The sequence below is a fragment of the Bos indicus genome, chromosome 26, assembly GCF_029378745.1.
Source record: "Bos indicus isolate NIAB-ARS_2022 breed Sahiwal x Tharparkar chromosome 26, NIAB-ARS_B.indTharparkar_mat_pri_1.0, whole genome shotgun sequence".
In the NCBI taxonomy this organism is placed as follows: Eukaryota; Metazoa; Chordata; class Mammalia; order Artiodactyla; family Bovidae; genus Bos; species Bos indicus.
The window spans coordinates 41,621,719-41,645,142 of NC_091785.1; the positions used below are offsets into that span (position 1 = coordinate 41,621,719).

General features: G+C 48.5%; 1 protein-coding gene across 5 annotated transcripts in view; it reads left to right on the top strand.

The window, feature by feature from the left end:
* Positions 1-21,212, top strand: part of BTBD16 (BTB domain containing 16) — a 61,200-nt gene extending 39,988 nt beyond the window's left edge. For 2 of the 5 annotated variants that reach the window (XM_070780984.1, XM_019988574.2), the window contains exons 11-16: positions 5,189-5,280; positions 6,149-6,231; positions 7,894-7,971; positions 9,112-9,210; positions 11,137-11,325; positions 12,823-21,212. In XM_070780984.1, coding sequence (XP_070637085.1) covers positions 5,189-5,280; positions 6,149-6,231; positions 7,894-7,971; positions 9,112-9,210; positions 11,137-11,325; positions 12,823-12,891 — 610 coding nt within the window. In that variant the 3' untranslated portion in view covers positions 12,892-21,212. The remainder of the gene's footprint in view (positions 1-5,188; positions 5,281-6,148; positions 6,232-7,893; positions 7,972-9,111; positions 9,211-11,136; positions 11,326-12,822) is intronic. The other 3 variants (XM_070780985.1, XM_070780987.1, XM_070780986.1) reach the window with 3 other exon arrangements.
* The last annotated feature ends 2,212 nt before the right edge of the window (positions 21,213-23,424 follow it).

The following is a 23,424-nucleotide window of genomic DNA, read 5'->3' on the forward strand; positions in this document are numbered from 1 at the left end:
GGCATAGAATAGCCTGGCCTGTGCATGCACATGTGTGTGATGTGTATATGCGTGTGTGCACACACATGCCCTGGGCTGGAACTGCATTCCTAGGAACTACGGGTAAGCGGAGGGGTGGGATGGTGGGACTGAGCCTGGTGGGTCGGCAAGGACCAGTTCATTCATCCGGTTAATTCACTTAACATTATTGCAAGCTGGCGGAGAGCCAGACACTGTAAAGGGTGCTGTGAATATGAGTAAACAGAACAGATGAAAATCCCCATCTTCACAGAGTTGACAGTCCAGGAAGCAGAGCCGAACGTATTCCATAAATGAAGTGTGTGTTGAAAGGTGTCAGCCGTGAGTCTGAGTCCCACTACTGCTGTTTACTGACTGGAGGTTAACAATGCTCCCTCCTCAGTCTGACGTAGGTTCATTCTGACTCAAAGCAGAGGCCCAGCACGGCACTTGGCAGGACGCCCTGAATGGCAGTGGCATTTGGTGGGTGATGGTGGTGCTGGTGACATTCAGAACTGTGTTTCTTTACCACACTTTGGTGTCGGCAGCTGTGGGGACCGTTTCCTGCTTCTTGGGTTTCACAAGGCGTCCGGGTCTTCTGCACCGAGTTACCTTTTGAAAAAAAGCCCTTTCCCTTTCTTGTCGTGTATTATCGCCCCCAAGTCCGTCATGTATTTCAAACTTCACTTTAAAATATTCAAACATTTCTCATAGAGATGAAGTAATTTTTAACACCAATTTCTTTATTGAGGTAAAAAGCACATATGAACATAAAAATGACCATTTTACCCATTTTTATGTGTATATCTCAGGGGCATTACATACGTTCTCACTGTCATACAACGGTTCCCATCATCCTTCTCCTGAACTTGTTCTTCCTAAACTGAAATTCCCTACACGTAAAGCAGTAAATCCCCATTCCTCTCTCCCTCCGCCCCTGGCAACCAGCGTTCTATCTTTGTCTCTGTGAATTTTACTGTTTAGGAACCTCATCTGCTTCTCAGGTTGACTCAGTGGTAAAGAATCCACTTGCCAAGCAGGAGACCTGGGTTCAAACCCTGGGCCAAGAAGATTCCCTGGAGAAGGAAATGGCAACCCACTCCAGTATTCTTGCCTGGAGAATCCCACGGACAGAGGAGCCTGGTGGGCTGCAGTACATGGGGTCGCAGAGTCGGACACAACTTAGCATTTAAAGAGCAGCAGGAACCTCATGTAAGTGGAGTCACACAGTATCTGTCCTTTTGTGTCTGGCTTATTTCACTTAGCATAATGTCTTCAAGTTTCATCCGTGCTGTAGCATGAGTCAGAATTGTAGAGTGCATTTAAAAGGCTAAAATTTGAAGTGCTGGGCTAATGGGGCTCTGAGTCTGAAGGGTAAATGATTCTGATGACAGGATGGAGGAAGGGAGAAGGTCATGGCTCACAGCAGCTCTGAAGCGACAGCCTGCGCTGGTGTGATGGAGACTTTTCCTGGGCGCTGTCTTTCAGGAGGTCAGAAGGAGGGATGTGTTCCCAGTGCCTTGTGAGCAGAACCCAGAGGTGACCTGAGTGTGTCTTTCAGGATCAAGGATCTATGAACCATCCTCCCTAAGGGGCTCATGCTCCAAGGGTTTCCGATGACCTTTAAAAGTCAGACACCATAGCCTGAAGCTTTTCTCAGAAACGTTAGTCAGTGCGTGCTCAGTTGCTCAGTCATGTTCAACTCCTTTCGACCCCATGGCCTGTAGCCCACCAGGCTCCTCTGTCCATGGAATTCTCCAGGCAAGAATACTAGACTGGGTTGCCATGCCCTTGCTAACCCCAAAGTGTCTGTACAGACAGAGCACAGCACCAGGGGAAGCCAGGCCAGCCTTTGAGTCTACCAAACAGCCATGCAAAGGGGCTCTAACTCCACAGCCAGCTTCCCCACTTTATGTGACATAAAGAGACTGATGAGTGTGTTTATCCTTGGCCTAGAAAATCCAGATGCCACCCTCTCCCCACCCTGACCAGCGGAATTGAGTTAGACTGATATGCTCGGGCTGTCTCCAGAAGTCTCAACAGAGTCCGGGCTCTGCTGTGGTCCACCCCCTTGGCTCTAGTGGCAAGATTATGCCCATTGATTCAAGGGGTTGGACCACACCACTCAGATGTTTGGGGAATATAGAGAATTAGCAGCTGAGGCCACTGTTTACTTCCTTTGAGGTGGCCTGGAGCTCCGTTGAGTTAGAGGGTGGCAGCTTTGGACAGCAAGGAGATCAAACCAGTCAGTCTTAAAAGATATCAACCCTGAATATTCACTGGAAGGACTGATGCTGAAGCTGAAGCTCCAATACTTTGGCCACCTGATTCGAAGCGCCGACTCATTGGAAAAGACCCTGATGCTAGGAAAGATTGAGGGCAGGAGGAGAAGGGGACGTCAGAGGATGAGATGGTTGGATGGCATCACTGACTCTGTGGACATGAGTTTAAGCAAACTCCGGGAGATGGGGAAGGACAGGGAAGCCTGGTGTGCTGCAGTTCGTGGGGTCCCAAAGAGTCAGACACGACCAAGCGACTGAACAATAAGTGATAATGAGTGCCGCCAAAAGCCTGATCTGCATTTGACCGGCTCCAGTCCAGGTCTCTTCCTGGGAGGAGGAGACGATGGTGGTGATTGGGAGGACCACTGGGACCAGCAGCTGTGCCCAGCACTTCACAAGAACTGTCACCTCTGCTTCTCCCAGGGAAGTACATTGACTATTGTCCCCCCTCCCGACGGAGAAGAGGATGGAAGCCTGGGGAGGCGGGATCCCGTGGCTGATGGCTGGCTGCCCCAGCACTGGAACCTGGTCTGTCTGACTCCAGGGCCTGAGCTCTGGGACCCCAAGCATGGCTGGGCAATGGATGAGCTGACTTGTGACCTAGCCAAGTCAGCCACCATCAGTCCCACTTCCTGTGACCCAAAGGGGCCTGTCTCAACAAAACCCTTCCAGGGTCCTCTCGGGGAGGAGGTCTGTCCGTAGAGGTCCTGGCTAATGGTTGTTAGGTCTGAGCGCCTCTTGCAGGGAGCCTCGGGTCCCTCCTTACCCTCCCAGCATCCTTCCCACAATCTGTGGAGTTGTCACCTGGGGGCTTCTGAGCTTGAGGGGAAATCTGTCTTCTAGGTGGTCCTTTCCCTTCTGGACTGAGACCATATTAACCTGCAGCTCCAGCAGGTTTGGTCTTCTCCCAGGCTGCTCTGGGTTGGGGGAGCCCTTGCCGAGAGTACAGGCTTATTCCTCAGAGCACGAATCTGGACTGGGGGGCTGTGCCATCAGCCCCTTCTTCCCTCCTTGATGCCTGAACCTGCCACAATGCTGCCCAGCTTCTTCTTCCATTAAATGGTAAGAGAGAGGCAGAGAAGGAAGTGGCCTTCAAATCAGAAAAAGGAGGCAAGCAAGAGTTTTTGGTCCAGCTAAGAGGTCCATGTTTCTCGGGGTACTGGCATGGCCCCCACCAGCCCAGCCCTTACTGCCCTGGGTAATGGAGGGCTGGTTCCAGGATCAATAGCCCTGCACTCCTGGAAGTATCAGCCTTCCTTTATTTATGCCTGGTCCATCCACTCCAGAGATAGGTCCCCAGTGCTTGCTTGCTAAGCTGCTTCAGTTGTGTCCAGCTCTGTGCAACCCTATGGACTGTAGCTTGCCAGGTTCCTCTGTCCATGGGATTCTCCAGGCAAGAATACCGTGAAGTGGGTTGCCATGCCCTCCTCCGGGGGATCTTCCTGACCCAGGGATCGAACCCTATGTCCCTTATGTCCCCTGCATTGGTGGGCAGGTTCTTTACCACTAGCACCACCGGGGAAGCCCAGGTCCCCAGTGGATTCTAATAAATAGTCATTGAATTTGCATTCGCTCACTCGTCCTCGTGCTCCATCCCCTCTCCCGATGCCTCAGCATCCCTGATCTCTCCTGGGACCACTGCCATGAAGAGGAGTTGGAGTGCCCCAGGAATTCTCAGATCTTGTGAAAACAAATGGTCCCCAGGCAGGGCAGTAGGCACCCCCAGCAGAGGCAGGACACAGAGCCAATGGAGCGTTCAGTCTGGCTGGGACAGGGTGTGATTTGGACACCACTCCTGATTCATGGAAAAATATCCTAAAAGTGCCCTTGGCTGGTCTCATACAGGAACTGACTTGAGGGAATGGCTACGTTTCCAAAGGGACTTGGAAAATTATCCCTTGTTGTCCCCACTGGTCAAAAGTGACTATTTTACAAAGCAAGTTGTTTCAAAACAGGAGTGGATGTGTGTACGTGTCTTCTCAAGGTGAGTGTGATCTCAGCCCGGCCCTGACGTCAGCCACGTGTGGAAATTAACCGAGTTTAGTATTAACAGTGTTGCAGAGCTGATCCCGGAACCAGCTGCTAAAATGAGTTACCCACTCATCTGACCTTGCCTTTTAATTCTACCAGAAAGTGCTTCTTTAAAAACAGTTTTATTTAGTTTTGACTGTGCTGGGTCTTTGTTGCTGCATGGGCTTTTCAACGGGGGGCTTCTCACTGAAGTGGTTTCTCGTTGCAGAGCACGGGATCTAGGGCATTTGGGCTTCAGTAGTTATGACTCCTGGGCTCTAGAGCAGCTCGACATTTGTGGCACATGGGCTTAGTTGCTTCATGGCACGTGAGATCCTCCAGAATCAGGGACAGAACCCGTGTCTCTGGTGTCTCCCGCATTGACAGGCGGCTGCTTTACCACTGAAACACCAGGGAAGTCCCAGAAAGTGCTCTTGAAATGCCTCAGCTGCCCTTTGGCCAGTTACTCAAAGGGCAGCATGTGTGCAGGAAGAATCAGCAGCTACAGGTTCAAGTCCTGGCTGAGTCGTCGTTTTTTCCTCTGTAAAATGGAGCCGATGGTATTAGTCCTGTCTGCCCCCTTGAGAAGCTTGTGAGACTCAAGTGAGAAAATGTATTTTGAAACCCTCTGTACAGTCCCATGTGTTCCATCATCACTTAATAAGTATTTGTCAAGCACCCACTACGTGGTACACACAGGGATATATAGCCTTTTGTCTCGTAAAAACCTCAGTGGCAGCTGCCCTCTGCTTCCACACTCCCCATCCATCCAAGAGAGAACCAGGCACCATCTACCTCTGGTGGGTGGACTCAGCCCCTGATGTGACTTTCATGAGCCCCAGCCTATTCCAGAAAGGAGGGTTCTGAAAGCCTTTTATCCTCTTTGCACCTCTGCTAAGCTTCCCCAAGAACTGTGCCTTTCTGGACCGTGATGTGGGACAGAACTTGATCCCGCTCTTCCTTTGCCTGCGTCTGCACAGCATCACCAAAGGTAAGTCCTGCCCGTGGGAGGGCGTCCAGGGGAGGCTGTTGGCTGCCCCGCCCCTCAGCACTCCCAGAGAAGCCCACCAGCCATTTCCAAAAGAGTCAGCCGAGATCGAGATCTGGCTCTATCACTTCCAAAGTGTGTGATTTGGGGAAAGTCATTTAGCCACCCAGCCTCAGTTTCCTTGTCTGTAAAACGGGGATAATCAGAGTTTCTGTGAAACATGACGATGGATGGAAGAGACCCAGTGATTGTGAAAGTGCACTCGGCACCCAGGACTGGGTTGTTGCCAACTAACCAAGTGCCTGGCCTCTTAGTGCGGCAGCCCCTCTGGGTCATTCCCTTGCTCGGTGGGTCTGTGCTCCGGGCTAGAGTTTCCTCATCCTTATGCTCTGGGCCCAAGGCAAGGCAGCTGTGACTTGGAAAAAGAGGGCACTCTTGGGGAGTGTGTTTGGGGCAGCCCAGGTGGCCACTCGGTGAGGTTTTTGCATCTGAAAGGACATTGGAGAACTTTTTCAAAGCCATTTCTAGTCATCCAGATTGAATGAGTAGCTCTAAACCCAACAAATGGTTGATGGAGCCCAGCTAGATTTGTCCAAATGGCTTCTAGACACTCCAAAAACACTTGTTTATAGGATCTCAACCCTCCTTCCTGGGCAGGATTGTGGGCGGGGCATGGGGGAGGCTGGCTGTGGACACTTTGGGAGAAAGTGCCTTGGAATGTCCCACTTGGGTCCCGCATGTCTAAGGATGGGATAGGAATGCTCTCCCATTCTCAGCTCCTGACTTCCTCCTCTTCTCCTCTGTAAGCAAGACTTTTGCAGTTCTGTGAGGAATAAATCCATAAGAATGTTCCCTTTGTGCATCTTCCCAGGCAAGGATCTGGAAGAGCTTAGGCACATAAACTTCTTCCCTGAATCCTGGCTGGTCCGGGTTACAGCCAACCACTACCACGCGGTAAGTCGCCAACTCAACAAGGAAACAGTTAGCAAAATTTATTGCCTTTGCTTTTTTCTGGGGATGTGTTTTGCATTTGAAACCTCTGGGCTTCTGAGGTTGGGAAGTATCTGGATCCTTCCCCAGGGGAAGTGGACAGAGCCAAGCCTGGAGGGGAGGAGGGAGGTGGCCCCGCCTTGGAGCCCAGGTGTTTAGAGCATCAGCCCTGTTGACCTGAAGAGTCAGAGACCATTGGCCACATGGCCCTCCACACTGAGTCCCCTCACCAAAGCAAATGTCATGTACTTATTATTGGACATTTTCAAAATGCAGAGAAATTGAAAGAAAGCAAACGCATACCCTCAGACCCATCACCCAAAACAACTACTGCTAACATCTCATTGCATATGACCTTCCAGTCTTAAAAAAGAAATGCGTAATGAAATGTTCTTTTATCACCATTTTTAATGGCTGCAAACTCACCAAAAGGATGTGCTACAAAACCTAACCCTAACCCTACCCCTTGGTGACTGGCCAGTGCTACTTGGCTTCTCCTTTGTTGTAGAGAAGTCATGGTGTTTCTGATTGTTAACTATTATAAATAGACTGTATGGTGAATGCATTTGCACATGATGGTTTATTTTGACTGAGAATTATTTTCTTATAGGATAATTTGAAGAGTAAAAAATACTGGCTCCAAAAGGAGTGTGCACTTTTGTTCTTGATATATATTAGCAAACTTGGGACCAAATTACTCCTTCCCCAGTGATAAATGAGGTGCCTTCCTTTGAGCTCAGTAGCACAGAGCATTTTCCTTTTCCATCACTTGTGTCAATTGTGAAGTGAACAATGGCATCTCATTTTTTAATAGGCACCCCTTTTATTACTAGTAAATATGAATATTTTTCCATGTGGTGTTTCCCCCTTTGTGAATTGTCCGTGCAAACTATTGTGCTTCTTATGTGCTTCCAATCGTGCATTTTCAGAGATGAAATGGGGCAGTGTTTGAGTTCTGAAGGTTTATGAGTCACTAGTTAAAATTCAGTTCAGCTCAACAAACACGTATTGTAATGTGCAAACCACAGGGCTCAATGGCCCCCGCACAGCAGATAAGGTCTCCGCGGAACTGTGCTCTTCTGGGATGTAACTCAGAACTGTGCTCTGATGGAGCAGAGAAGGAGAGGGGTGACAGAGAGAGGGGGGACAGTCTCGGAGCTGGAGCTGGACACCTCAGGGAGTCCCCCACCTCCCTCTTCATATCCTCTGGCCCACACACCTCCTTCCCTTTGCCCTCTACCACCAATGTCATCCTCCTGAAATGTGCTCCCTCCTGACCCCAGTCATCACGTGGAGCCTGCCACGTGGGGCCATACCTGGTCTTGAGTTTGTAGCCAAGAATATGCTCTGCCTTGTGATTGGGCTCCCAATGAACACATTTTATTTCTCAGCTAAGAAAAAAATGCTGGGGCATTTTTCGTGTCCTCATCTTTGCATCCTGGGAAATCCTTGAGCAGGGTACCTGACTAGCAGGTTTTCAGTAAGTACTGTGGACTGGATTCATGGGTGAATGTAGGCTCCAGAGACAGAACTCTTTTGAACACAGTGAGGGATGTTGGGATCGATGCAGTGAAGATGTTGTTGGGGAATCAGGTTGCTGGTAAGTGGTGTGTGTTTTCCTTTCAGCTGGAGAATGGGGGCGACATGGCCCACGTGAAAGACCTAAGCACCCAGGCGGTGAGATTCGGGCTGCTTTTTAACCAGGTACTGACCACCAGGCTGAGCAAGGGGAAGGACCATCCCACCTCGTGCTTGGTTAGAGACCTTTGTACAATGACCGTGGTCAATTATTACCTGTGGCAAGATGGCCAAGGCAGAAAAGGAACTTGTAGGTGTCGCTCTTGAACACTCACCATCTGCTCAGGGGTAAAATTCACAAGACAGGGCCCTGGGATAGGCCATTCAGTAACTTGATATACACAGCTACAGCACCCCATGAGGTTGACCAGCTGTCTCAGTTTTCAGGATTGGAGTCATTTCCCTGGGGATGTGGAACTTTCTGTTCTAAAGTCAGGAAAGACCTGGGCAACCTGGGATGAGTTGGTCATCCTCTTCACCACAAATATGGTGAGCTGCCAACCGCTCAAGAAGAGATTCCACTCCAAGCCCGTGGTTAAGGTTGCCAAGGTGGCTAATCTGGGCAGCTATTTTGTTGGAGCCCAGACTCGAACCAGCTGTGAGTCGTGAGCTCAGCTGCAGAGCACCCGGGGGCTCAACTGCCGGAGGAGCCCAAGGGGCCAGCAGCTGCACTGTCTCAGGCTCCCTGGATAGGCGTGGCTCTCCAGGAAATGACTGCAACCCTCCCTCTTCACTAAAGCCACTAAGAAGTGACCTCAAAAGAGTTCATATTTTAGGGGTTTGGGGTCCTGAATCTATCATCAGATACTGCCCCTGGGTCAAGCCTGGAAGGGCTGGGTCCAGCCCCTTGCTTGCAGAGATCTGTCCAAGTGGACAGACTGCAGACAGCAGTGGCCAGGACACCCTGTAATGCTGTGGGCATGGAGGGTCTCTTAGGCCCACTGAATTGTAGCAAAACACTCTGTTTTAAAGGTCTGCAGACTGAGGGTCATCCAAGAACGTGCTTAACTCCTTCTTCTCCCCACTAAGGGGCATGTAGAGTGAAAAATACAGCCCCTGAGTGCCAACCTGTAGAGCTTTGTAAAGTCACTACAGTTTGTCCTTTCTTCTCCTTCCTAGGCTAAAATTGTTGTCGTGTTTTAAATCACAAATCAGTCCCTTTAGTCTTTCTCATCTAAAATTGGTTTTGCTATGTCCTCTTCCCTTTGAATACTGGAGATTTTTTTTTTTTTCCTGTCACTTTGTTGCTTACCTTTCCTCATTTAGGAGTATACAACACATTCAAAAGTGATTACTTTATATGGATTCTTCTTTGAGATAAAAGGAATCAAGCATGACACTACCTCCTATAGTTTTCATATGCAGGTAAGAAGGACAGCAGAGCAGAGGTATGTCTCTGAAACAGCCTTTGAGATTCAGTTGATTCATATTGAATAATTGATTAAACATGAATTGCTAATTCATTTGGAATGTGTTGTAGGCCTGGTGTTAAGAGAGGTATGTCTCTGAAACAGCCTTTGAGATTCAGTCAATTCATATTGAATTAATAATAATTGATTAAACATGAATTGCTAATTCATTTGGAATGTGTTGTAGGCCTAGTGTTAATCAGGCTGATAGATTTGACGTCATTTGATTTTTGCAACAACGTGGTGAGGTTGCTGCTATTAGCCCATTTAACGGATAAGGATCTCAAAACTGAATGTCTTCACGTTTGTATGGCTTCCACTGCTAAGGCCAGGGTTAAATGCTAGTCCTCTGAAACCACATCTGGGGCTCAATTCATTTTCTTTCTTTTTTTATTTTAAGGATTTTTTATATGGACCATTTTAAAAGTCTTTATTAAATTTGTTACAGTATTGTTTCTGCTTTGGTTTTTTGGCCATGAGGCATGTGGGATCTTAGCTCCCCAACCAGGAATTGAACCCCTATCCCCTGCATTGGAAGGCGAAGTCTTAACCACTGGACTGCCAGGAAAATCTTTCAACTTGCTTTCAACTTGTACATGCTGGGTGATGCCTTACAGGTGGCCCTTCTTTCGTGGAGGTAGCGCGTAGTGCTTGTAAAGACAGAGGGAATGGTCTTGTTTAGGGTGGCAAAGCAGAGCTGTGGACAGGACCCTGGAGGAGGCACGAGGGTGAAGGCCTTCACTTCCAAGCTCCTGCTGGACTTTGAGGAGAGGCAGGAGAGCTGGTTTTCAGAGTAGAGACTGAATTCAAACTGCCTGGTGAGCTGCATGATCTTGGTGAGCTCAGGAACCTCCTAAGGTCCACTCTCCAGAACTTTAAGATAGAGAAGGTAATACAACCTACCTCCCTCGGTTGTTGTGAGTATTAAATGTGTTAAATTGTGCAAAAACCTTGGAACAGGCCCCATGATGATGGTGACAACTCTGATGGTGGATCCTTATGCTCCACTTGGGATTGGATTAGAAGTCTCGTAAACTTTAAGCTCCTTGAGAAACCGTATCTTTAATACTACCATATCTCTTTAAAATTTATTTATTCTCAGCTGCACTGAGTCTTCATTGCTGTGAGAGAGCTTTCTCTGGTTGCAGTGTGCGGGCTCCTCTTTGCAAAGTGCGTTGGCTTCTGTGGTTGCTGAGCACGGGTTCTAGGCTTCAGCAGTGGTGGCACATGGGCTTAGTTGCCCCATGGCATGAGGGATTGTCCCAGACCAGGAATCAAACCCTTGTCCCCTTCATTGGCAGGCAGATTCTTAACCACTGGCCCACCAGGGAGGTCCTATCATATCTATTACCACTGCCAATCACAGTATCAAGAAGGTAGGGGTGGTACATTTGGATCATGAATGGATACATGAATGAGAAACCTGGGTTTTCTTCCAGCTTAGCCACACCTCTTTATGTGTCCTTGAGTGGGTCACCTCTCTTCCTTGGGCCAGTCCTTGGTCTTCAGTGATTCAGGCATTTCCGTACATGATGGATTTTACTGGATGGAAGAGATGAATTATTTAACAGTAGTCGAAGAGCTCATATGAATACTATGTCAGTTTCTAAATTCTGGCAAAGCCATGTGAAGACCTTCCAATTCAATACAGATTGACTTCCTGGCATTTCCTGAATTGTCCAAACCCCAGTCCATCGGCCGTTACTCACGGTGAGGGTTCAAATGCCAACTGACTCAGCAGCAAGTGTGCTCGGGAAATGGGGCCATGGGGAAGTGCTTGCTCCCTGCACACATCAGACAGGAGGGCTTGCCAGGAACCAGGTTTCGCTGACTCTGGGTCCCTGGTTTCAGTCCCACCTAAGGCGGGTCCCCCTTCTTGCAGAGAATAAGGCACACTGACTTGGAATGTGCTTCCACGGTCTATGAGAACACTCCCATCAGCCTAAGAGCCGAGCGCCTGGTGACATACGAGATCAGAGCCCAGACCACGGTGGACGGCAAGTGGCAAGAGTTCAGGACGAACCAGATCACGCAGAAGTTCGGGCTGGCCGAGCCATCCTGCAAAAGCCACGTGCGTGCTCGTCTTTTCTCTTTGATTTCTTTTTTTTGCTTTTTCTCTCCGCACCTTTTTTGGGATCACTGGCTTTACATCTCCAGTGCTCTACGGGAGAAGTTTGTTAGGTTTTTAAAGGATTATCACAGCTTCAAATTACACTAAAGAGAAACCTCCTAGAATGAAATCTGGGCATACTGAAAACTCTTAAGTCAAACCAGACTGCTTGACTTGGGTCACACCAGGTCCTTTCTCCAGCTTCCCTAGTGGCTCCGCAGTAAAGAATCCTGCAGTGCAGGAGATGCAGGAAGCATGTGTTCAATCCCTGGATCGGGGAGATCCCCTGGAGGAGAGCATAGCAACCCACTCCAGTATTCTTGCTTGGAGAACCCCATGGACAGAGGAGCCTGGTGGGCTACAGTCCATAGGGTCAAAAAGAGTCAGACATGACTGAAGTGGCTGAGCACGTATGCACGCAGGTTCTTTTTATAAATATGGAAGGGTACTTTTAGGGGGAAGCAGGATGTTTGGTGGAGGGTATTTGCTGCCAGCACCTCCACTCTTGCCTGGACATCACCTATCACTTCCAGCGAAATCCACAGCCCAGCCCACCTGCCTGTTGCTCATCCAAGAAGAACTGAGGTCATCTGCCTCAGTGGGCTGCCCTGGCATCCAGGTGGATTCAGTACCTGGCTTTGCTCCTGATGACTGCAATCCAGAACCTGCCGGAGAGCCTGACTGCAGTGCTGGGAGGCTGTGAATCCAAGCCCTCACTGCCCTTCAGGGAATAGGTGTGTGTGTGCACACCAGTCCTGGCTGCAATCAGAATCACCTGGTCCTTTGCAAAGTTCCCAGGTCTGAGTGCCTCCCAGACTTGAACAGATATCCTGTGGGGGTTGTGGGGGGGGGCCCAAGTATTAGTATTTTTCAAAGCTTCTCAAGTTATTCTCTATGATGTTAGAAATCAGAATAGCAATTTCCTTGTGCAGGTGGGAGGCAGGAGGAGAAGGGGACGACAGAGGATGAGATGGTTGGGTGGCATCACCAACTCGATAGACACGAGTTTGAGCAAGCTCCGGGAGTTGGTGAGGGACAGGGAAGCCTAGCGTGCCACAGTCCATGGGGTCGCAAAGAGTCAGATACGACTGAGTGACTGAACGGAACTGTGGAGGCGGGAGCAGGGGAAGCTGGAATGTTGACCAGGAGGGAATATGAGAGAGATTTCAGAAGTAACTGAAATGGTCTTTATTATGATCAGGATGGTGACCACATAGGAGTGCTCACCTGGGAAAATCCATTAAGATGTATCCTTAAGTTTGGTGCACTCTCTTGTGTTCAAGTTAGACTTAATTTTTTCAGGTTTGTTTTAAAAACCTTCCCTACATGATTCTTGGTGTGCAGCCAGAGTTGAGAAGCAAGCACCTTACACAGTTGCTAGGCCTTCCTCTTTTCAACCCTTCTAGAGGGTGATTGCATTTATCCTAAAAGTTTCATTTGCTTTGTTTTATCTTTTAGGCCTTGAAAATCCAGACTGTGGGCATCCCTATCTATGCAAGTTTTTCATTTGTCTTCTCATTATCATAACAGTTTTCAGAAGAATTTCTTCCACTGGTCCACATAAGAAGAAATAAAATAACATGAAAGGGACTGCTCAAATACTCAGCTGACTCTCCTTGTTAGCAGTGGTCGCATTAGCCCTTTTGTTCGCTGTCTTGGTCTGTTGGGCTGCTATAACAAACCACCGCAGACTGTGGGGGCGGGGGGCTTATAAACAACAGAACTGGATTACTCACAGTCTGGAGGCTGGAAGTCCAAGGTCAAGATGCCTGCAGATTCCACGTGCTGTCTGGTGAGAACTTGCTTTCTGATTCGTAGATGGCTGTCTTCTCCCCATGTCCTCACATGGTGGAGGGGGTAGGGAGCACTCTGGGGCCTCTTTTAATGAGAGCACTAATCCCTTGCCTCCAGACCTATTCACCTCCCAAAGGCCCCATTTCCTAATGAGATTACCTTGGGAGGTTAGCATTCAACACGTGAATTCTGGGGAGACATGTTCAAACTATAGCACTCCCATTTGTGTTGTTTGAGGATGGAAAGTACCAGAGCCATGAGTCTGTTGCCATCACTGACCCCAAAGCTCCCTGAGTTCAGCTCTAACTTGATTACATTCAGGAGCACTCTGAAGGGAGCACCAGCAGCAACAACATAGTCCAGTGGGGAGCTGCAGGGATTCCCCTTTCATGACGCATTCTCTGCCTGCTACACAGAACAACATACCTGACCGTTGACCATGGCAGACGAAGAGGTAGGAAGGGACGACAGTAATTATAAGGTATGGAGTGACTTACTGACTGTCCCACCTTTTTAAATGGAACTCTGTGGTTTGGAGAAAACAAGGGAAGAGAGTTTCTCTTCCCACTCTGTGGATTAGTTTTCTATCTCAGTGTAGTCAAGCACCACAAGTTTAGTGGCGTAAAACAGAGTGTATTTATTATTATACAGTTGTGGTGGCTCAATAGTCCAGGTAGCTTTGCCGCATCACCTGCTCAGGGTCAGGTCTACAATCCAGTGGTGGCTGGGCTGTGTTCTCATCTGAAGACATGAGTGGGGAGAAGCCATGTGCAAGCTTGTGAGGTTGCTGGCAGATTCATTTCCTCGAAGCTGTATGACTGAGGGCCTGACTGCTTACTGGTTATTGGGAAGAAGCCACCCAGGTTCTAGAATCCCCCTGCACTTCCCTGCCACATGGGGCTCTCTAGAGACATTTCAGAGCATGGCTGTTTGTCCTTCAAGGCCAGCAGGAGAGTTTCTCTCACTGTGGTCTGCTAAGACAGAGCCTTGCATAATCTAAGGTTATCTTGGTGATGACCCATCACCTTGACCATGTTCTCTGGGCTACAAGAGAGTCACATGTTGTACCTATACTCAAGGGGAGAGGCTTATACAAGGGATCGCTTTAGAGTGTGTCCATCACAGAGTGTTATCCGGTGTCTTTGGGAACGTGATGGAGCATTGCTGATGCTGTATGGACAACAAGGTGGTAGACAAAACTTAGTCTAATGATCACCTTAGAAGCAGATGGGCTAAAGGAGCCCCCTTCCCAGCAGAGGAGCGATGCCCTGGGCAGAGTGATCTGGCAGGGAGAGAGCTTGGTGGGAGTGTGAGAAGGGGCCTAGTGGAAGAGTTGGACAAAGGAACTGGGAGATGGGTCTGTCCTGCAGGCCTGTTCCCCCGCTTGCATCTGGCCAGGTCCAGCCAACAGGAACTGGTGTTGGGAGTTTGGAGAATAGGAGACTGGGAGAAACTTGGGGATTTCTCACCCTCTGGGCTGTGGACAGCATTTTCCAGCAGGAGCTGTGTCTCGTCTATGGCTCCAGCTCACGCTGTCATCCCAGTACCTACCTGGCAGACTCCTGCTGTGGTTTCAGGACCATCAGATAGCCTTGCTCTGCTTCTGGGGACACCACCTGTGTATCCCTCCAGCCCCAGGGCAGTGAAGATTTCCTGCTGGTCTCCAGGTTGCCTCATTCTCCTCTGTTTGCCTTCAGAGGTCTTCCTTCATCTGTGTAATCTGTTCTCTCTATTATATTTATTCTGTTTGAAAACCCTGGAATACTTTATGCTTTTCGGACTGTCCCTGATATGAAGTGTTTTGATAAACTGATAGGTGTGACCCAGTGGGGTAGCCTGTTGGAAAACATGGCTTCAATTATTCCTCCCACCCCTGCAGGGCTGGGACAAGGCCAGGCAAGTGAGGCAGTCTCCTTGTGTCAAAATATACCATCTTTCAAATAGGAACTTGGTGAATTATCATAAAAACTCAAAACCAATGCTAAAAAGCTATGATGTAGGTTGATGAATCACCGCAGGTGAACACACCCCCATCCCAGCCACCTGATCAAAACCAGAGCACGATCAGCACCCCAGGTGCCCCCCCCACCTTGAACCCTTTCCCAGGCACTGCTGGTCCTCGAAGGTAAACACCATCCCAACTCTCACATTCATTATGTCGGCTGTTTAGTTTGAATATTTAATGAACCAGATCGTGCAGCGTGCCCTCTCACATGCCTGCATCCTTTTGTTTAATGTTATGTTTAAGAGTCATCCGAGTCTTCATAGGGAGCTGCAGTTTATTTTCAAATAAGCAAGATCATTTCCTTTTTATACCTGAAATGCTACTTCTGTATAATAATATAGGCTTGTCTGAAAAAAATGAGAAAATTCAAAGAATAAAATCCAGTGGGACTCCCATCATTCAGACATTTGGCAGGTGACCTTCCCGAATTATTTTTGATGTACTTAGAGTTTTCTTCCCATTCAAAATGGGATTATGCAATGAGTTTTTCCTTAGAACCTGATGGTTCTTAAATAGGATGGGTTGTTTTTTTTTTTTTCCACAGAGAAGCACAGCCTTGGGAGAAGAAACAACGATAAATTTGCCTTGCCTCCAAAATAATTGTGCCAAGTCAGAAAAGTTGCTTGTCACTTCCTGTCTCTGAATGGTGCTTCCTTGTCTATAAAAGGGGGATAAGGCAGCCCCTCCGTCTCCCATCTCTCCAGGTGCTGTGAGCCCTGCAGCCACTCCTGCATGTAACAGCTCCCCCTGGAGCAGCCCCCCAGGCAGACGAGGGGATGGGGATCGACATCACTGGGTCTGGAGACAGAGCAGCCTGGTGGCATTTTTACCATGGTCCAGGGGGTAACAGGGAAGGTAAGAACTAAAAGCTTCTGAAAAGCAAGTCTGCAGATGTCCAAGAGGGAAGACGCTGTGAGGAAGTGCTGCTGAGACATGAACGATTGCCCACTTGCTGAGGGAAACCCCTGTCCTGGCTCAGCTGTTTGGAATACGCAATGTCAGTTTTCCCAGAGTGCGCAGGACTGGGAATAACTTGCAGAACATCAGTTCCCAAAAAGGCCCCTGTAGGGTGACTAGTTGAACTGTGAGACTCCAACAGCCAGGGATGTGGGAGAAAGATATCCTCACAAAGGATGGGGAAGGGTCTAAAGGGCTGATGCTTTATCCTTTGCCTCCAGGAACAACAGTTGGAGACACTCAAAACGGACCTAGGGCGTCAGGGACAGGGGATGATGTCATTTCCATATGGGGTGGGGAGGGTCAGGCCCAGAGTGACAGTTCTGGTTTGAAGAAGCTACACTTGGGCCTCCCTGGTGGCTCAGTGGTAAATAATTTACCTGCCAGAGCAGAGACACGGGTTTGTTCCCTGGTCTGGGAAGTTGCTGCGGAACAACTAGGCACTTGTCAGAACTACTGAGCCTGTAATCTAGAGTCCCGGAGCCACAGCTACTGAGCCCTCGGGCCCAGTAAGAGAAGCTTTCACAATGAGAAGCTCATACATCACAACTACAGAAAAGCCTATGCAGCAGTGAAGACCCAGAACAGCCAATAAATAAAATTACAAAGATGCTACACTCGACGCCCTGCCTGAATCCTCCCAACTCCCCGTAAGGTAGGTATATTTTCCACCTCGGGGAGAATGGCAGCTGAGCCTCAGCGAGTTCAAAATTTGTGCATCCCAGTTTCCTCGGACTGGCAGAGCTGGGGGAGGCCCCTCAGGTCTGGCCAGAGAGCCCACCTGTTTCCACTTCCCTCCACAGCCCACTGAGAAGAGGTGAAAGTTTAGTGCTGTGTGCTAAGTCGCTTCAGTCGTGTCTGACTCTTTGCGGCCCTATGGACCATAACCCACCAGGCTCCTCTGTCCATAGGATTCTCCAGGCAAGAATCCTGCAGTGGGTTACCATGCCCCTCTCCAGGGGGTCTTCCCAACCCAAGGACTGAACCCTTGTCTCTTACGTCTCCTGCACTGGTAGGCAGGTTCTTTACCATTAGCAGCACCTGGGAAGACCCAAAAGTTTTAAGGTGTTTCATTGAAGTATTTCTTGAACACCTAATACTCACCCCATCAGGGCTATTCATTGGCAAGAACCTGCATTTTAACTCCTGGGCTGCTGGGAGGTCTTGATGCAGGAGGTCTGGGGTCACACCCAGAAACAACTCTGATCTGAATATGTCGGTTCCCCAGCAGGGTTCCCCACTGAACCCCACACACCCAACTGTCTTCCTCCACCAGTGAAAAAAATTCAACAGCAGCAACAAACCTGTGAATCTATTTCACCACATTGGCCAATTTTATTTTTAAAACTAAATTTCCTGTAATATGAAATAGAGAACATTAATGAGGCACTCCCCTATGGGTTAAGCATGGTAGCTAAGCTGGTACAGAATCCACCAGCAATGCAGGAGACCCCGGTTTGATTCCTGGGTCAGGAAGATCCGCTTGAGAAGGGATAGGCTACCCCATCCAGTATTCTTTGCCTTCCCTTGTGGCTCAGCTGGTAAAGAATCTGCCTGCAGGGCAGGAGACTTGGGTTTTTCCCTGGATTGGGAAGATCCCCTGGAGAAGAGAATCTTCAGTATTCTGGCCTGGGGAATTCCATGGGTTGTATAGTCCATGGGGTGCAGAGTCAAGACCGGACTGAGCGACTTTCACTTCCACTTCTATGGGTGGACAATTTATTGTGATGCAGAGTCCACCCCTTTCCACTAGGGGGCGAGGTCTGCCTCAAAAGTGGGAACCAGAGTTTCAGTGGCAGAAATTTGCAACCTAAAAACCCATCTTGCAGGTTCTCCTTGCTTAAGTGGTTCAAAGGGGACTTTTTACATCCCGGGTGAAGCTCATGCAGACATCAGCAGTGTTCACATCACAAAATCTCTGGACCTGGGAAGTAGCAATCGAGACAAAAAATTCTTCAGATGATCTTACACGTGAGAACTTCTAAGACTGGAATTTAAGAAACCCATAGTCACAATGCCAAAAGCAGTGACCGCGAGTGTTGGTCAACATAACATGTTAAATGCCACATCCATGACCTTCTCTATATGTTCTTATCCCGTCACCCACCATCTGGCTCACCTCCCCAAACCTTCCCCCAACAGAGATAGCCTAGGATTCACTCTGTGCATAGCAACTCTTTTGGGTCCTGAAGTAGCAAGACAAGGGTTTGAGTCCTAGCTCTGCCCCCTTACTAGCTGTGTTGCTTTAGATAAGTCACCTAACTTCTTGAACCTCAGAGTCTAATCTGAATTGGGCCATAAGACCTGTGGTATTAAATAAGTTGATGTGATTGGTAAAGCACCCAACACAGAGGGAGCTTGATACAATTTATCTCTGTTCCTCCTTAATGTTTGGAGTCATTCAGTATTTACTGCAACCCACCCCAGTATTCTTGCCTGGAGAAGCCCAATGGACAGAGGAGTCTGGCGGGCTGCAATCCATGCGGTTGCAAAGAGTCGGACACGACTGAGCGACTAAGCACAGCACAGTATTTATTAGGTCAAGATGGATGCTCCGCGATATTGGTCAAGTAATTTCCTCCTCTGGGCGTTTCCCATTATGCAAAATGAAAAAGTCGAGACACGTACTCTTGGTAGACCTTCCCAGTTACAATCATTCACTGAGTCCTCTGATTCCATGAGAGGAGAAGCATGGAAGTGAATGGCTGTACCTATGACCAGGAAAAAGAGGACCCGGGGAAGAAATGAACTGTCTTTTCCCATGAGCTCATCAGGATGCGAGTGAATTAGAAAGAGCAGAGACTTTTTTTCCTCTTTTTTTCTTTTGAGAGTTTTACATCCTGGAGACGAGCGTATCAGACGAGAGAGGAAATTTTTGCTTGTAAGCCTGGGATGAGAAGGGGGCGTGCTGGGGCCTGCAGAGCTGCTGGTGGGGAAGGGTGGGCTCCCCAGGAACTGGGTGGGAGAAGTCCCAGCCCCATGTGCACACAAGGGGATGGCCTGGGATGTGTGGGAGTCTGGCCCACAAGCTCTGAGGCCTTGAGACCTGGGAGGCAGGCAGGACGGACTCTCCTGGAGGAGACAGGAGAGAACCCTCTGCAGGGAAATCTCTGGGGCAGGGCTGTCCAACAAAACTCTCTGCAGTGATGGACAGGCCCTATATCCACCCTGGCCTACATGGTAGCCACTAGCCTCGTGTAGCCACTGCACTGAAACGAGGCTAGTGTGACCGAGAAATTGAGTTAAGTTTATTTCGTCTTAATGTAGTTGAATTTAAATAGCCATAAGTTCAAGTAGAAGGAACAGGATTGGGTCCTTCCAGTTTCTAGAGATCCCCCTCCCCCGAGAGCACTGAGCATTTTGGTCTCTCCCCAGGTCCTGAAGCAGGGAGCGGCAGTGGCCAGCCGTGCCTGAGGCTCACCCTTCGGCCAACCTAAACATTTGCCTGGTCTGCGGGCCGCCTCCTCAGGGGCAGGGAGAAGCATGTTGGGGGAGAGGAGGCTTCTGATGTCCAGGAAGCCGGACTCAGCTCTTGTGTCGAAGGTTCCAGTGATACCCCAGTTTTACCTGCACTGACAATTATTTAAATTTCATTCAAAGTGAAATAAAACCAACAACTTAATTTCTCAGTGGCACTGGCCACATTTTAAGTATTCAGTGGCCATATTTGGCCGGTGGTTACCATATTGGACTTCCCTGGTGGCTCAGATGGTAGAGAAATCTGCCTGTAACACAGGAGACCTGGGTTCAATCCCTGGGTGGGGAAGATCTCCTGGAGAAGGGAATGGCTACCCACTCCAGTATTCTGCTGAGATAATCCCATGTACAGAGGAACCTGGTGGGCTATAGTCCATAGGGTTGCAAAGAATCAAACACGAATGAGCGACTAACACTTTACCATGTTGGACAGGGTGGAATAGGATGAAAGGCTCCCAGGGCTCTACTTGGTGACTCTGAATGAGTCATGTACCTTTTGTGCTTTCAACCCTGACTCATTCGTTCATGCCAAGAGTTCCCGTGGGCGGCCACTGTGGACCGGGCATGGGTCAGGGCTTCAAAGGGAACAACACAGTCTCCACCGTCATGGAGCCCACAGTGTGGGGAGAGATGGGTGTTGATGGAATCCTTGCACTGACTGATGCCTCAGTGCCCTGGAGAGAGGAAGCCCACTTCTTTGAACGCTTAAAGCAAAGAAGCTGACCTAGGTCCCAGGAGGGTGTGCACGGCCCAGCGAGAGCCCTCCACACGGAAGTAACACCTGGGCTGAGACTTGAGTAGGAGTGGAATTAAAATGGGTTAGGGTGGAAAAATCGGAACCCTCATATGCTGCTGCTGCTGGTGAAATGATGATGATGAAAATGAATGTGAAATGGTGCAGCCACTTTGGGAAACAGTCTGGCAGTTCCTCAAATGATTAAACATAGAGGTGCCATATGATCCAGCAATCCCACCAAGTATATACCCAAAAGACACGAAAACATATGTCCACACAGAAACTTGTGCACAAGTGTTCATTATTCATTTCATTTCATTTATCCCTGCTGTTTGATCATATTTCCTCTTTTATAAATGTATTTTCTTTGTGGAAAACACAGGAAAATATTTTAAAATAAAAAAAATCATCTGTATTCCTACCTTTTAAAAATGTTCATTATTCATAGTAGCCAAAAGATGAAAAAAAACCCAAATGTCTATTAGCTGATAAACAGATAAACAAATTTAGTAGAGCCATTGTTCAGTTGCTAAGTCATGTCTGACTCTTCGACTCCATGGATTGCATCTAGCCAGGTTCCTCTGTCCCTCGCTATCTCCTGGACTTGCTCAAATTCATGTTCACTGAGTTGGTGATGCCTTCAATGGAATATTGTTCAGCTGTAGATAGGAATGAAGTACCTACTAATACATGCTATAAGGTGAATGAACCTTGACAACATGATGTTAAGTGAAAGAAGCCAGCCACACACGCAAAAAGCTCTATATGGTTCCTTGTATATGAAATACCAGAACAGGAAAATAGACACAGAGTAGTGTAGTGGTTGCTTAGAGCTGGAGGAAGGACAAGGCTGGAGAGAGAAGAGGGGTGACAGCTAAAGGGTACAGGGTTTCTGTTTGAGATGATGAAAATGTTCTGAAATTGATAGTGATGGTTGCTAAACTGTAAATATACTACAGATCATTGCTGGACATTTCAATGGGTGAATTGTATGATACATGAATTATATCTCAGTGAAGCTGTTTCTTTAAAAAAGGAAAAGTTGGGGGCTCAGGAAATTCAGTCCAGACAAGTACATGGGCAGAGGAGCCAGCTTCATTGGAGGACAAGGAAGAAGGCCAAGTGGCCAGAGCCAGGGCAGCAGGCAGAAGTGGCTGGAGCTCTGATGGGCTGGACATCAGAGGGATTTGCAAATGAAACGTGTGCCTTGAAAGATCATTCTGAATGATATATGGCACAGAGGTGGAGACTGGGGTGGCGCAGACTGGAAAGGAAGCTTAACACTTAAGAGCATTTTGTGATGGTCTGGGAGAGTGGAAGGGCTTGGGCAGGAGTGACAGACAGACAGACGAGGAGAGACAGAGCTCAGCCCCTGCTCTGCCCGAAGGGAATGACCATCCCTTCACCGCCCTGCACGGATGCTGGCTGTGCTGTCGTGTCCCCGGGTGACCACCCCAGGGTATGACCGTGGCCACTCAGGAGACAGGAACCTCCACTGCTCTCACATACTGTGTGCATTCTTCCAGAAGTGCTTGCCCCAGTTTGTTTAAAAATAAATATTCCCAAAGGACGCTGGCTGGTGGCAGTGTCAATCGGTACTGCCTTTCTGAGGGTAATATGAAACATTTTAGAAAATGTCTTAGGATGTAAATTACTATGGTGATGGTTTAGTCGATAAGTTGTGTCTGACTCTTGCAACTCCATGGACTGTGGCCCGCCGGGCTCCTCCTCTGTCCATGGGATTTTCCAGGCAAGAATACTGGAGTGAGTTGCCATTTCCTTCTCCAGGGGATCATCCTGACCCAGGGATCAAACCTGTGTTGGCTGCATCGCAGGCCAATTCTTTACCATTGAGATTATAAGAAGGTCCTCAGTGAATCCCACCTCCCTGTGTCTGTGCCTCTTGGCCTTGCTTCTCCACACAGAGTCTCTTTCTCACCCTCCTGAATGTGGGTTGCCCTGGGCCTTGCTTTGGCCAAAGAATGTGACAGAAGTAACATCGTGTGAGTTCAGGAGTTGGGACCACAGGGGCTTGCAGCCTCCACCCTGGTCCTCTGGGAGCCCTGGGACCAAATTGTGCAGCAGTCCAGGCTAGCCTACTGGAGGCTGAGAGGCCACATGAAGAACTGAGGTGTCATCCAACCGTCAGCTCCAATTGCCAGACCTGTGAATAAGGCCATCTGGAACCTTCCAGCCCATTGCACCCTCCGGGGGATTACGGTTGTGTGAATGACCCCAGAAGGGTATTCCCCTGAGAACGATTTCTCTAAGTAACCCTCAGAATCATGGAAGTGACAAGAAAGAAAGTGAAGTCGCTCAGCCGTGTTCAAGTCTTTGCAACCCCATGGACTGACAGCCTACCAGGTTCCTCCATCCATAGAATTTTCCAGGCAAGAGTACTAGAGTGAGTTGCCATTTCCTTCTCCAGGGGACCTTCCTGACCCAGGGATCGAACCCAGGTCTCCTGCATTGCAGGCAGATGCTTTACCTTCTGAGCCACCAGGAAAGCCCTATTTCTCAGAATCATGAGAAATAGTTAATTGCTGTTTTAAGCTACTACGTTTTGGGGTGGCTTATCACCCAGAAATAATAGAGTACTGAAAAAGTAGCCTTTTGATTAAACAAATCCACATTAGGCATTTATATTGATGAAAATGAAATCCAGAAAAGAGCCAATGACTTAGCTACCAGTTCCTTGCAGCATTGTTTACAGTGCAACACATCAGCATGATCTTCGCTGTCCAACAGTAGGAATTAGAATACTGTTCACCATGCAATCATCGAAAAGTTATTGTTGAAGTGATCTAGTGGCAAGATTTCCAGGTATACTATTAATTGGAAAACCAGAACAAATTCTAAAAACCTATGTGATCTCATTCAAGTATGCATATTTTAAATACACCTTTATATATAAAGTTGGGCTTCTCTGATACCTCAGTTGGTAAAGAATCCAGCTGCAATGCAGGAGACCCCAGTTCAATTTCTGGGTCGGGAAGATCCGCTGGAGAACGGATAGGCTACCCACTCCAGTATTCTTGGGCTTCCCTTGTGGCTCAGCTGGTAAAGAATCCGCCTCCAATATGGGACACCT